We start from the raw sequence: 15,517 nt of genomic DNA, 5'->3' as shown, positions 1-15,517 counted from the left end.
TTTTTGCTTGCTTGCTTTCCATCATTATTGAGCCCCTTTCTTTCCCCCATATGTTGTTTTTCAACTCCCTTGATCACACTCACTCCATGCCTTTTTCATTCACATCAAACACAACATCCACTCACACAAGCACTGCAAGACTCACACACGCACCCTCACACAGGCATACATATCCACTCACATATGCACACACATATTCACACACACAAATATAAACACAGTGTCAGACGCACACACACTGGCACAAACACACCCATGACATAAATATGCACTCTCACGCCCACACACACACATATACCCATACACACAAAAAGATGTGCATGTATGCCCGCACATACATAAACACGCACACACACAAAGAGTTGTGCATGTTCACACGTACACACACACTCACACAGACAGACACACGCTCCCTCACACAGACACACACACACACACACACACACACACACATATAGACATATGCAGACATTAATGATTCAGTTGCCCCTCACGTGACGTGCCACACTGTGTGCACAGCGACTGCAGTAAGCAGAGTGTGCCCCCTACTGGAGTGTGCTCCAATCGTTGTGTCCAGGTGACGCAGAGAGCCCTCCTCTGACAGGAAATGGAGCAGGACGGGCAGTTTGGAAGTGTAAGAGCCCACCAATTTGTCTGCAGAGAATGTCAGTGGAGCCAGATACAGAGACTTGACATTTCCCCCACCTTAAACGCTACAAAAGAGGCTGAAGATGAGGTTTAGCCTTTTCTTTATTCCACCGGAGAAGGAGGAGCTATGTGTTTCACCCAAGCACATGTTAAAAACAAGGAATGGTGTTATTTTGTATCCTCTGAGGTGGTGAGTTGCTCTGTGTGTGCGTATTTTTGTTTCTCAGTCTGGAACTGTGAGGGGAAAATGTTTTAATGCTGCGGTTGTGAAGAAGCAACCATTGTTAAAACAAAACAAGGTCATCTTTCATTTGTAATTCTGAATTTCATTGTTGTGCACAGCGACTGAATCAATTAAGCGGGAATGGGCAGTAGATAGTGATTGCGGTGAGCCTCAGCATCTGAAACCCTCGCATAACGCCTAAATGAGTCCTTATCAAAGCAATTTGCCCCTATCAACACACAAACAGAAGCCCCGGCCAGGATCATTTGAAGGCAAAGTGGATTTTCCTGTATTTTCTTTTTGCACTGCGTGATCCAAACCCAAAAGAATAATGGTGCAACAAAAGGCTCTCTCCATATTTTAATTATAGATTAGATGTGGATTTCCCCAACGCATTAAACCGAAACGTTTGCTCTCAAAAATACATAAGCAGTACCTGGAGCCTGCTGGACATGCTCTGCAGTTGAAACACAATTTATAGAGGCCCTATTTAAAAGTGGTATCATACGCTCACACATATACCAAGCAGAGAGAGAGAGAGAGAGAGAGAGAGAGAGAGAGAGAGATGTATATAAGATATGTATATATATTTTCTATTCGTTTTATGCTTATATTATACCATAAACCTGACCTTTTTATTTTATTGTTCACCTGCTTTGGCAATGTAAATGCTTATTTCTCATACCAATAAAGCTTTTTGAATTGAATTGAAAAAAAATGAGAGAGAGAGAGTGGGGGGGGGGGGGGGTATGGTGGAGTGTGAGAGGAGAGAAGGACAGTGAGAGGGAGAGAGAGAGAGAGAGGTAGAGGGAGAGAGGGAGAGAGAGAGAGAGAGGGAGAGGTAGAGGGAGAGAGGGAGAGGTAGAGGGAGAGGGAGAGGGAGAATGCAAGGAGAGAGAGAGAGGGAGAGGGAGAGGGAGAGAGAGAATGCAAGGAGAGAGAGTTATTATAGCTAATTGCATTCATCAATATCTTATTTGCCATCTCCCGGGCTGGTGACGGCGGCGTACCAGCGAAGAAGCCACCCAGTGAATCACTTCCCCCGGGTAGTGAGTCAGCCTCAACCCCTCCATTTGAACTGGTGTGTTAACCACGGCAACGCCCACCCAACCCGCCTCATAATCCAGCCGGTTCCCCACTGCTCAGGGAACGCTTTGTGTTGTTGATCGAGTCTGATAGAGCGTCTGTGTCTCCAGTCACTCTCGTCTAATCAGGGTACATTGATTGGTCCGCCGCCTCTCCTCGTCGCGTTTGTCAGCGGAGGGATCGTAGGTGGGTGGTCTGTGTTGGAGGAGGTGGTGGTGGTGGTGGTGGGGGGAGTGGGAATGATTGGAATGTTTGGCCGTCCACTGTAATTGGATATTGTTAGAGCGCTGAACAGACAGTCACGACCACAACGACGTCGCATCAATCAACCGCCAGACACCAGAGCACCGGCGGCCGCTGATGAAGACCTCTCCCAGATACCGATGTCGTGTGGCGCGACGCGACTGAGCGATCGTCATTCTTATGAATTGTTTCTACTGTTAGGCGGAGGTCGTTCGTCTTTTTAATATCACTATATGGGTCTGATGGTGATGGATAGGACTTGGGACGAGGAACTGTAGCTTAGTCAATTTGAGATGAAGAAAAACGCTTTCATCAACTATTAGTATTGTTACTGTTGTTATTATTAATTATGATTATTATTATTGTTATCTTCTCTCTTCTGCAGAACAAGGGTTTAGTTTGTGTGAGTAGCGCTGAGTACAGCATCCAAAAATAATAAAGGTCTGACACTTTGCGTGCTTACACAGGTATTACCTCAGCAAAGTTCCAGCATAGACAGCAGAGGCTTCGATCACCAGAGAGCGAGAGAGAGGGGTAATGGAACTTTGAGATCTCAGCTCTCTCGCTCCATTTTGATGACCATAGATATTAAGTGGGAGGGGGACTGTCCCGAGCGTGGTGGCACCGTGTTCAAAGCCAGCCCCAAGGCTCTTTAACATCCGCCACAGATCTCCATCCTCTCCTGTCCTCTCCTGTCCTCTCCAGTCTTCTCCTTCCCTCCTCTCTCTCCTATCCGTTCCTCTCCGCTCCTCTCCTCTACGCTCCTCTCCTCTCCAGTTTTCTCTCCACTCCCCCCTCTCTCCTCTCCTGTCCTCTATCTTCTCTCCCCCCTCTCTCTCCCCTCCTCACCCTCTCTCTCCCCTCCTCTCCTCTATCTCCTCTCCTCCCCTACTCCTTCTCCTCTATCTCCTCTCCACCTCTCTCTCTCTCCTCTCCTGTCCTCTCGCTCATCTCATCATCCATCTCTCTCCTCTCCTCCCTCCCTTCCCCTCTCCTCTCCTCTCCTCTCCTCTCCTCTCCTCCTCCCCTCCTCTCCTCTATCTCCTCCCCTCCCCTCTCTCTCCCCTCCTCTCTTCTACTTCCCCCTCCTCCCCTCCCCCCTCCTCCTCTCCCCTCTCTCTCCCCTCCCCTCCTCCCCTCCCCTCTCCCTTGCTGCCCTTCTGGCAGACGGCTCGCTTGACGGCTCTGAGCTGGCAGGGAGACGCCTGGGCCGGGCCCTGATGAGGGTATCTGGATGGAGGAGAGAGGGGGGGAGGGGGGGGGGGTTGGGGGGGTGCTCATCTCAACGGACCTGTCACTCTAACCGTCCCACCCCCCCCCCCCCCCCCCCCCTCCTCCTCCTCCTCTCCTCCCTCAGCCCGACACACTCAATGATTAACCCCGCGATGTCTCCCCCGCTGACACAGCCGCCCCGCCTCACCGCCTCCCTCGCCCTTCAGCGCTCCCTCCCTCCCCCCCCCTCCGCCTCTCCCTCCCCCGGCCCGCCGTGTCTTTCCAAACCCTTTCACTCTTTTTTACCCTCTCCGGCGCCGCCCCACCCACACCAACTCCAACAAATGGTCGAACAAAATGCATCTGTCTCAGCTTGTATGGGTTTGCAGCGCGGCAGCGCGGCGTCTGTCGACCACACCCTCACGCCGCCGCCCTCAGCCCGTCCTCACCTCCCCCCCCGGGGGTCCACCTCACACTGTTGTTTATGTGTCTGTTTATGGCCTGGTTTGGTGTTTAAGTGTTTTCTGTGTTTCCTCCTTACCTGTGATTCTTTCTTTCTTTCTTTCTTTCTTTCTTTCTTTCTTTCTTTCTTTCTTTCTTTCTTTCTTTCTTTCCTGTATTTCTTTCTTTCTTTCCTGTATTTCTTTCTTCCTTTCTCTTTCTTTCTTTCTGTCTTTCCTGTTTTTCTTTCTTTCTTTCTCTTTCTCTTTTTTTTCTTTCCTGTATTTCTTTATTTCTTTCTCTTTATTTCTTTGTCTTTCCTGTTTTTCTTTCTTTCTCTTTCTCTTTTCTTTCTTTCCTGTATTTCATTCTTTCTTTCTCTGTCTGTCATTCTTTCTTTCTCTGTCTGTCTTTTTTTCTTTCTCTTTCTTTCTTTCTTTCTCTCCCTTTTTCTCTTTGTCTTTCTTCCTTTCTGTCTGTCTCTCTTTTCATTCGTCCTGTTTTTCCTTACGTTTCTCTTTCTTTCCGTTCCGTCTCTCCCCTTTCTTCTATTTTCCCATTTCATCTCGTTACGCGGGAGGCGGTCGCGCCGTCTCTCCGGGGCGTCCGTGCACTTTTCATTTCTCACCATTGTATTAGAAAGCCCGCCCCCCCACCCCCCACCCCCCCCACACACACACAGACCCCCGCCACCTGTCACTGCTGACTCATCAGCTGACTTTAGCGGTGGGCGAGGGGGGGGGTATGGATGGTGTAAGGCGAGGTATAGGGGGGTTGCCCCTAAGATGAGCTGGGTTCGCACTCTCTGTGATTACCTTTGCTGATGGAAAAGCAACGCGTCGCTAACCTCAAAACCAGGTTTGAGCCACACACACACACCCACACGGACACACACACGCGTGCACACGCACACCATGTTGTGCGTGTGTGTTTAGGCACACCACTGTCTCTCTGTGTTCTACTCAGTGACACCACCGTCTGCTGTGGGAGGCGGCGACATAAAAATAATTCATCTTCAAAGTTGTTCAGCCTCACTCTCAGACCAGATGCCAGCGGTGTGAAAAATTAACAAAACACCGTCAACTTTATAGTGAAAATTAGAGAGTAAGGTCCACAAAGTTATGGAAGGCAGTCCTTTGAATGCAGAATGAAGTGCTTGCTATTCAGGTGATCGACTTCTTATTACAAATTCCTGATGCAACCTAATAAAAGAGCATAAACAAATCAAAGTTCCAATTTATGTCTTTATTGTTTTTTTTGTGGGGGCGGGGGGGGGGGTAATTGCAATCAAATCAAAAGACAGAAGGGCCGGTGATTGAGGCGATCCGATTGGCTCTCAAAAGTAATTGACAGCAGATGTCTGTTTACTGCTCCCACAGATCTCCATGGATGAGAATCCTCCTCGGCCATTAAGGCAACGCTAATGACCACAGGGGAGCGTCAGAACGCGTGTCGGCGCCGCATTGTTCACATGTTTCACAAGTGGTGGTCCGGCGACAATCCGTCGACAATCCGCTGTTGCTTTCTGAACGTGTGTGTGTGTGTGTTTATGTGTGTGTGTGTGTGTGTGTGTGTGTGTGTGTGTGTGTGTGTGTGTGTGTGTGTGTGTGTGTGTGTGTGTGTGTGTGTGTGTGTGTGTGTGTGTGTTGGGGGGGTTATAGTCAGTAGGAAGGACACTGATAGGGGACTGATAAGTGGAACCCTGCTAAAACAGAGAGTGTAATTAATTGTGGCCTGATGGGTCCATACGGCTCCCATTCAGCGGGTGAATCCGTTCGTCTGTGCACTGTCCTGGCCTTGATCAATTGCTCTAATGGGCAGCCCATGGAGAACAACTGTCTCTGAACGAGATGTAAGAAATACATGAGGAGTAAAATAGGGTGAGTATGACGAACGCGTGTTTCTTTGGGGCTCCATGTGTTTGGTTGTCGTGAGGCTGAGCCTTCCACAATAGGCCTAGATACATGGGGAATTTGGGACGAATTAGTCACACAAATCTGAGTTTAGATGAATATCCCAAATGTGATAGGCAGACAAGCTCGAATCTGGGTGAACAGGAAATGGATTTCAACCAATCATGTGGCTCGGGGTGGGGATCTTGCGATGCACTTTACATGGGAAGGATCTCAACTGGAAACAACCCATTAGCGGAACCACAGCAAATGATATATGGCTGAGCATTCATCTGGGATCTAGAGGACAGATCACTAGAATGACAGCATGGCTTGACGGTATCACTCCTCGGCCAAATCTTCATCCATAGCCAGTGGCAAGACAAGCAGAACATCCTGTCAGACAACAACATTGTCAGACAAAGTTTAAATTCAAATGTGTGTGGTAGATTGCCCACTGTAGAAATACATTTGTTGAAATGTTCATGTTAAACCTCCATCTTGCACTTGAGCATCATAAGTTCTTTACTAAGAATACATCCGTCACAAAATCGGAAACATTGCATAACTTGGCCCCTTGCACTTTCTCGTTTCTGTCTCTGCCGCTGTGCAGTCTCGCTCCAGATGTCATAATAATGTCGAACATCTGAATCCGCCATCAGGGATGCCCATATCTTCTCGACTCTTTGCGTGGGTTGTGTGTGCCAGCTATTGAAATTAATATTGTAGAAATTCGAAGTTTGAACACGAGTGCCAATTGCGGGTTTCAGTGGGTATGCTGCTACTACGAGTCAAAAGAGACCAACAAGACCCAATTTGAACGGAAACCGACTGAACATCCATAATAATACTATGCCACAGCACAACAGCACAATAAGGCTTAAGGATTTTGCAGTCAAAGCATCTGCCTCAAAGCATTTTGGTTGTGTTTTGAGTTTGGTCCTGTGATCTTGTTAGTATTAAAGCCAGAAGAGCCACATGTGGGTATTATTGTAATGCTTGGACGGAGCAATGGACACACATTGTAACAGCACATGTTGTTAGAATTGTAAAGTGCTATTTTAGCAAACCATCACTTGAGGGGCTTTCTATTGACCACCATACTTATACTAAACAAAGTACTTGAATGTTGTCCCGCAATTGGCACGGTGGTTGTTGTTTGGCAGAGACAAGCTTCAGCTGTTTATATACTGAAAGTGTTTCTCAGATACATACACGGTCTTTACTCTTTAAAAAAAGTGAAATGATGTGATCGTCAAGGTTATAATAAACCCGCGATATTGAAATCAGGATTAATCCAAATCTTGTAATGCAACACTTGAAGGATTTGAGGCGTCCTCTTCCAATATTTATCAAAGAAAGTAATTGGGTTTAAAAATTGATAATGCCAATCCTAGCATTAGTGGTATCTTTTATTCTGGTTTCCATGGCTACCTTATCTGCCACATCTTGTACTGGCCATCTATAACCATTTTGAAGGAGCATGCTGCTTGGAGCTGGGTGAATAAAAGAAGCATTTTCTTTCTATGCCTGCTTTTCTGTTTGTTTTGCCGTGCTCAGTTTGGAAAGGCTCCAGACAGACATTAAATCGCCTTACCCAAGTGAACTACATATCGAATGGCAACTGTTATATACTGTGGCCATTCGATTCATCCCCCTATATACTGTGTTATACTGACCATTTTCTTTCCAGAGCTGAACATTTTTCCTTCTCTAGCCATCCTGTTTTCAGTCAGACACTTCTGTTTTACTTGGCAGGGTCATATCACGCGAGCCTCGACCAAATGCCAGTCAAGGTTTGGTCCCTCTGAGCCTCGAATATCTTCTAAATAAAACCGGCATGTGTGTGGACCCTAACCCTCACCTGGCTTAGAGTCAGACTGATGGACAGACAGGCTGCACACCTGTTACTCATTGAGCATTCAGTGTGCACAGGTTAGACCAGCCATCACCAACCGCACACTCAGAGGGAGTTCTCCTGCATGGCAACATGGAGCACCAGGTCATGTATCATTATCTGCCAACCGTACAATTACACGGCTCCAAACATCACCAACCTGTGTCCTTGTCTGGTGGAGCCCAGAAAAGCCACCGAGGCGGAGTGCGGCATGGACCTTGTTACATCGGCATAGAAGGCTTTTTGCACTAATAATGGCTGAAGAGGACTTATCGTTGTCATTCGTGGCCGACTGCAAGTGGGCAAGATGTAATTGTCATGGAAGACAATGCAGATGCAGTCAGGGAACCGTTGCAGCTGGAAGTTGCTCGGCTTTCGTAATGACTTTGACTTTACCCGGTGTTAGACAAGCCCCACTAAACCTTGGACTCAACTACATGATGAGCATCACCGCAAAAGCATCCATCTTTTACTAAGCATTGTTTTGGGGAGAGAGAGAGGCAGGGAGGGAGGGTAGGGGACACAGGGAGGGAGAGAGGAGATAGAGCGGAGCCGTGTTCCCCTGACGATGCACACACACACACACACAAAGACACGATCACGGACACACACACGCACACGCGCAAACAGACGGTCTGACAAGACTAATCTCACGTTAATTGCGGGGGATTGAATGTCAATTAGCGGCTACACGTGGGATTACATTGGGAATGAGGAGGAATGTTTGTCACCTGTGATCTCCTCACTTTCTTTGGCTATTTATTTATTTATTAAGTTTGAATCTGGGGGGGGTTGTGGTTTAGGGTGCTGTGTGCGTCAAGACCTCCAGCTGTGCACAGATATGTTTGTTCACAGCCCCCCCCCCCCACGAATTCTGAGGCTTTATTTACATGGAAGTGGAGCGCCACGGATTGGTGAGGGGGAAAATAAACAGGCTCAAACATAATGCTTTAGCAACGCAGGGCTGTCTTTTATCTGTCTGTGTTTAATAACTTTAAAAAGGAGGCATTTGGGTATTTCAGTTTATGATGCAAAGTGACACAGGCACGCACCGGTATCTCATTATGTGTGTGCAGGCGTGCACACATGCATGCGTGTATATGTGGCTGAATGATTGCAGGTTTGCATGATAAGATGCTAACAATTTAGTACAAAGTTGATTGCCTGGGATCTCAAACCTATTTGGGTAAATGTGTAACCAAGACGGCTTTTGATTACATACGTGTGTACCATAGCGTCATGTTCTATCCCTCAACATATTGTGCTCTATCCCTCCCCATGTCCTGCTCTATCCCTCACCACGTTCTGCTCTATCCCTCACCACGTTCTGCTCTATCCCTCAACACGTTCTGCTCTATCCCTCCCCATGTCCTGCTCTATCCCTCCCCATGTCCTGCTCTATCCCTCCCCATGTCCTGCTCTATCCCTCCCCATGTCCTGCTCTATCCCTCACCACGTTCTGCTCTATCCCTCCCCATGTCCTGCTCTATCCCTCACCACGTTCTGCTCTATCCCTCACCATGTCCTGCTCTATCCCTCACCACGTTCTGCTCTATCCCTCACACAGCCAAAAAGTGGATCTTCCACACCTGCGGGGCCTCCGGCCCAGAGGGCCCGACCCCCAGCCAGTGCAGCAACTCCTACCGCTACACCAACGTCAACATCACCCTGGGCACCAGGGGCCCCTTCAAAGGCGTCCAGATGTGGCGGGTCCCCGAGACCGGCACCTACAGGTAGGACGAAAAGGAGTGGAGAAGAAAATCAGGGGCTTGGGGTGTCAGTAGTGACGTGGCTTAACTGCAAATGAGTTTATTTGGAAATGTTTATTTGTGTTTAGCGATAAAGCGAGTAAGGAGGAAGTGTTATGATTATTGGGAAATTATACTGTACTTCATCATTCCGATATCGCTCACGCGTCGATGAACCCCCGGAGTTATTCGCAAATGCGTATCAGTATGGAGCCTTTCGGTTCATTGTTGATTTCAAAGGGGCGGAATCAGCGGGCAGACCAAAATTGGATAGACCTATTGCCGCTCAGATCAACAAAAAGTGGGACGTGTCAGCGGCAGCCATCTTGATTGTTTATGAAAATACCTCAACGGCGCCCCCATTGGCTGCTGCTCTATGCAGTCATCGTATTAAACCCGCCCCATATTAGATAAATATTTAATTGCCCTGACCTCGCCAAGGTCTATTGGAAATCTGTCTCCTTCGGGAAGGAGGAAGTAGAGACCAGAAGGGGTTTGTGGTGATGTGAAAAGGGCTGATTAAGCATTATTATTGTAAACATTAAACATCGAGGAGGTTTGACGTCTTCCCTCAGAGTTATTGAGACTCTTTATTTGATGGTATTCATCTCGTCTCGTATTAAAAATGCCGGAGAGCGAGCTGAGTGATGAGACGAATCAAAAGGGGATAAATGTTTTAGAGATCCGGGGCTGGTAGCGTTCTATCGGTGCCAACTGAAGGGCTTTCATGTCTGTTCACTTTTTATGTTGAAGCAAAGTAATTTAGAAATTAGATCCTCTTCTTCCTTCTCCTCCTCTTCATCCTCATCTTTAAATGCATTATCTAGCAACAAAAACACAAACTCCGAAGGCCGGTATTCCCAACATGGCACCAACGTTGTCGTGTGCTTATTGGAGAGAAGGGACAGTGCAAATTGATAAACACAACAAATCAAAGAAATGGCATGCTGTGTAAGATTACAGAAAATACCCAGTATGTGCAGTAAATGCAGCAATGACAAACACACCTTTAGAACGACATCGCAAACAAATATACAAATAGACAAACACATGAAGACAAATATACATATAGATCGACATTGGGTCATATACATATTTCAACAATGCATAGTTCAGCCGCAGCCATAGTTGAATTTATCCCGGGACGGGAATACACAAGTGCCCTTTCCCATAACACGATTACAATGTTGTTAGATGGCCCTTCATCCCTACCCTTTTATAAGGACACACACATACACACACACATACACACACACACACACACACACACACACACACACACACAGGTATCGGGTATATGTACGTAGCGAACAAGTGGGAAATACATGTTGAGGCGCATGCTACATGCTTAGTAACATTAATATCGCCTCTCATATCTATACATTCTCCGTCATTGGGCATAACCTGGCGACGCATTGAGTGGAGAGGGAGAATTACCCTAATCAGTTTCCCACAGAGCACAGCAAAGGCCACTCTGATGGCGGCCCGAATTCTCGAAAAAAAGAAAGAAAAAAAGATGACGCTAACATTCATCATCATTTCGCTGAGCAACGTTACCCCATTTGGATGTGGATGCTTTAAGTTTGCTGCTAAAAATAAATAAATGCACTCAGACATAAAAATCGATAGTAGTTTAAGTCGAGGTGTGGCTGCTAAGCATAGATCGATACGATGAAATGGACCAGCTTGTGGATGAAATGCAATGGTTTCTGGGGGTAGGATAGTGTGAAAGGGCCAGGGTGTTAGACTCAAAGACCGAAGGTAGTGGTTTGGTCTTGGTTTACCTCTTAGCATCCTTGAGCAAGATGCATAACCATTATTGCTTCTTACTAAAGGTTAATTGGCCATTCAGTAGAAATCATGTTAAATGAATAAATAGCAATCATTGTTTTATATCACCTAAATGAATAATTCTACTGTTCGTATTATTATAATTTCTACTATTTTACTACTTTTACTATTACTATTAATAATAATACATTTGTGAGAGGATTATTTAAAATAATTCCTTAAGCACTGCTTTCAAATGATTACAAAGACACCGGAATGGACACGGGCAAACAGGCCAAACCTCATTTTGAACTCATTAAACATTACAAAGCCGGTTACGAAAATATATCGCTGAACAAAAACAGAGTCAGTGGGAGACGGACACACATAATCGCACACTGAGATGGAAAAACCCACGCAAACACATTTCACATAATGTGATATGCTAAAAAGGTCGTTGGCTAAAAGACGGAGCTGTAGATGCATGCTCTACACAAATAGGACTGCCACCCCCACGCGGGCTGGCGGGGTCAGTAGAAGATGTCCACAGACGGGTACAGACAGGGAGGACCAAGCCGTCTGCCCCTCCAAGAAGTCATTAGCCAAACAGCTGAGCTAGCGAAAAGCAGTGACAAGCTATAGGGCTTTTTTCTCTATCAGTTCCCCTTACTCTCCCTCACTCTCCTCTCTCCCTCTTTCCCTCTCTCGCTCTCCTCACTCTCTCTCTCTCTCTGTCCCTCTCTCACTCTCCTCTCCCTCACTCTCACTCTCTCTGTCTCATCCCCAACAGCCAAGTGGAGGAGAGAAATGATAAATAAATCCAATACAATACAACTTTTTTCTTTTTAGCTTTTTACCAGCAAGTCAAGTCTCATTGGACATATTTGAGGGGGCGAATGTAGCAGTGTACACATGCATTTGTGGCTCATGAAGCACGTTTCAGTGTGTGTTGTGTCTTTGTGTGTGTATGTGTGAAGATATGGCTAAAACCCATTACGTGTGTATTAAATGGATTGGGGAGGACATCCGTCTCTGAGAAAATTGCAGGAGGAATGACGGCGTTTGTTCGGGCGACGAATTACAATCCAAGTAATTCCTCCCTTCTATCGGCCATAGGTTAAGTGCGATAAACTCCCAAACTGAATGTGGAATTTCTTCAGTTGGTCAAAGTAGTTTAAAGTTTGGCTCCTGCTATTTATCTTTTAAGGGCAAAAGGACAAATACAAAAAGCACGGTCTGAATCTAACTTTATTTAATGAGACCAGAAAGAGATTTACTGCATCATTAGGTTAATTATCCTCTTTATCAGCCCTTCTTTTCCTCTCTTTGTAAATCTAATGCATCCATTCGTCTAAGAGAGCGAATGGTAAGATATTAATGTTTTTTATGTTTCTCCGTAGGAAATGAGATGGATTAGATTTTATTAATCCCAGACAGGAAACAATAATTTGTGAGGAATGTAGTTTTATATATGTTTATATATATATATTAGTCAAACACTAACATTTTTAACATTTGCAATTACAAGACACCATATTTTAGCATATGATGACATACAGACACCCACAAAGGCTTCACTTAGGAGACTCAAGTAGTGAACAGTCTACTAGCCGTGCCCTGGTACATAAAAAGAACAGACCCATGATGGTTGTTCTGAGTGACAACTGTGGTGCTTCTGCCATGATGCTTCTGTATAAAGGCTTTGTACATTCGTCAGCCTCATCCCATAATTGCCTAAGTCATATTTTGGCCAAATTGTGATATCTAACAACTCTATTCATAACGCTGCTCAGTCACTGTGCCTCAATTAGCTATATCCTCAGCCAATCAGAATGCTTTCTACATTCTATAATCACTATCTGCCTAAGTAATCTATTCGACTTTCGACTATTTGCATTTTTTACACTAAAAACAATATAAATGGCAATACTGCTAACGAGTGTACAGTATGTAGCTTCAGTTGACCACACTCTTCTGCTGCTGACCGAGAGTTACCCCCCCCCCCCCCCCCACCAGGATCACGGCGTACGGGGCGGCGGGCGGGCGCAGCGTGCTGGCCGTGACCGGGTCCCACGGCGTCTACATCACGGCGGACTTCCGGCTGCAGAAGGGAGAGCTGCTCCACATCCTGGTGGGACAGAAGGGCGAGAGCGCCTGTCCCAATGTGAGTGGCTTCACTGTACTGCGGTCGGGTGCGGTGTGTTGGTTCACAATTTACAATAATGAGACTTTAATTAACCGTTCATTAACCATGAGTTAATCTAGTACTACACGTTAGGACACGGGGGTATAGTGGATAAGGCAGGGTTCGTTTTTGTTTTGGGGTTCAGTTGTTCTTAAAGTTAGGGTTTGCACTTGCATACCATCTCCGATCCTTAGTAGTGGGTTAATTCTAATCCTATTAGATAATTCAAACAATAATACCTAAGTTAAGATGGATACCATTATTAAACACTGTTAGTCAATTATTACTAGACGGTTAATTAACTGTACCTTGATGCTTATTAATGCATTAACTAATGTAACTTAATGGTTAATTAATGTACCCTCATTGTAAAGTGTAATTGAAGTGTTCTGGTTTGGTTTAGTTTAAGTTATTACATTACAAGTTTTTGGTCGCTTGATTATCACTGAGAGGCATGGAATTCTGCACATAACACAATTTTAACGCTTAAAACAGAATGATTACACTTTTAGAAAACATGGTAGGGAAGTCAAGGATTAAGGGGCCTAATCTATTTTTCCTCTACATACAGTCTAGGAAAGAATTAACTTTTTTTTTCCCACCCTTAGAAACGCAGCATCCGAACAACATGAGTGGAATTGTGACATTCCCTCTATTAAATCCCTTTTATGGTAGATCATTACTTTAACAACTGCCCAATGTGTCCTCGAATTATATAAAGAAACATGATTTCTATGCTTCCTACTGAAATAGCCCCATCCTTCATAGTCCGATGGTAACCCAACTAGGAAGCCTCAAATTCAACAAATCAAACCCATAGTTCGGATCCAATTTTCCTCACGGAAGGAAATCATGTTTTCCTTCCTCCTTCCCTGCCAATGTTGCTCAATGACCTCTCGATGACACCATGTTGCCTGTTGACATTTTTATACGCCTTTTCTCTTTCACCTCCACTTAGTGGGCATGTCCTGGGTCCTTCCGGGGGGGGGGGGGGGGGTCATGTCTGGCTATAATGGTCGGGCTGGCCCCGTCACAAACAGCTCTTGACCCGCCACTTGCTCTCTCCCCCCCCCGACGGATCACTGTGTTCACTGCAACACATGTTCTCCCGTCCCCTTTCTGTGGGCTCAGAGGCTCCATCAGAAGTGCTTACATCCATCATTTGAACCTGAGGTTCAACACACACACAGGCTAACCGTTGCGGGGGGGGCAACAAAAAAAGTTTGAAGTGTAATGTTCGTTGCGATATTTAATATTGAATATTGAATCGTTATGCAGTTGAGAAAGTTGAAACTGAATAGTTTTTCCTAGACCCTGTGTACAGAAAGGATATAAAAGAGACGTGCTGAATAGGAGCCTATTTTCTTTTTGTGTCAGGGCTGATATCCAAGCCGCACACATTGGAGGTATCTTTTGAAATTACAAGCAGCTCAAACCCATCATGGTCATGTATGCAAATATATGCAAATAAACCAAATGTGTCAGAATGTGTGAGGTGTACACAGATGGTAGGCTGCTTTCAGAAGTTTATTGGACATTTATTGTAGTAAACTACTTATTTTTCAACAAACGAAATGGAGAGGGGGAAAAGCACCGGGGAACGGTTCTTCCTTCCAATTGTCTGGATGATTGATTTCATTTAAATTGGGATTGTTTTGTTGTGTGTGTGTTTTGGGCGCAGGTTGTTTTTCGGTTCCCCCGTTCGTTTATCAGACAGAAGGCCGCTGTTATTCAGGGGGCCGTTTGTCATTGAGTTATTACTTTGTAACGCGGTGTGTCTAGAAGTGAGCATAGTGCACGAAGAGAGAGCAGGCCCCGTGGCTCCGTGGGGCCACTGAAGTCGTTTAACGGGGGCCTCCTCCTCCTCAACCCTCTAGCATGGTTTGAGGGAGGCGGAGAGAGGGGGGGGGTGTGGGGGGGGAAGGTGTGTGTTGGGGGGGGGGGGGGGGATTGCCTGGGGCTCTCCAGGGAAGGGGAAAAGTGATTTGTTCCGTTGAACACATTCTCTGCCTCACACACCTCCCAGTCGTCCCATGGGGGAGGGAGGGAGAGAGATGGTGCTTGTCTTGTCCCTACAAAGGCACTCACTCACTCTGCCCGGCATGTCTCTGTTTGTGTGTGTGTGTGTGTGTGTGTGTGTGTGTGTGTGTGTGTGTGTGTGTGTGTGTGTGT

At 46.0% G+C, this 15,517-nt stretch overlaps 1 protein-coding gene across 1 annotated transcript in view; it reads left to right on the top strand.

Annotated features, from left to right (window-relative positions):
- The window catches only part of alk (ALK receptor tyrosine kinase), a 278,727-nt gene that overhangs the window by 233,974 nt on the left and 29,236 nt on the right, over nt 1-15,517 (top strand). The window contains exons 12-13 of the mRNA XM_030357274.1: nt 9,210-9,375; nt 13,177-13,324. Coding sequence (XP_030213134.1) covers nt 9,210-9,375; nt 13,177-13,324 — 314 coding nt within the window. The remainder of the gene's footprint in view (nt 1-9,209; nt 9,376-13,176; nt 13,325-15,517) is intronic.

The sequence above is a fragment of the Gadus morhua genome, chromosome 5 (genome assembly GCF_902167405.1).
Source record: "Gadus morhua chromosome 5, gadMor3.0, whole genome shotgun sequence".
NCBI classification, from domain to species: Eukaryota; Metazoa; Chordata; class Actinopteri; order Gadiformes; family Gadidae; genus Gadus; species Gadus morhua.
The sequence above is the reverse complement of the archived record's forward strand: the minus strand, read 5'-3'. Positions and strand labels throughout refer to the sequence as shown.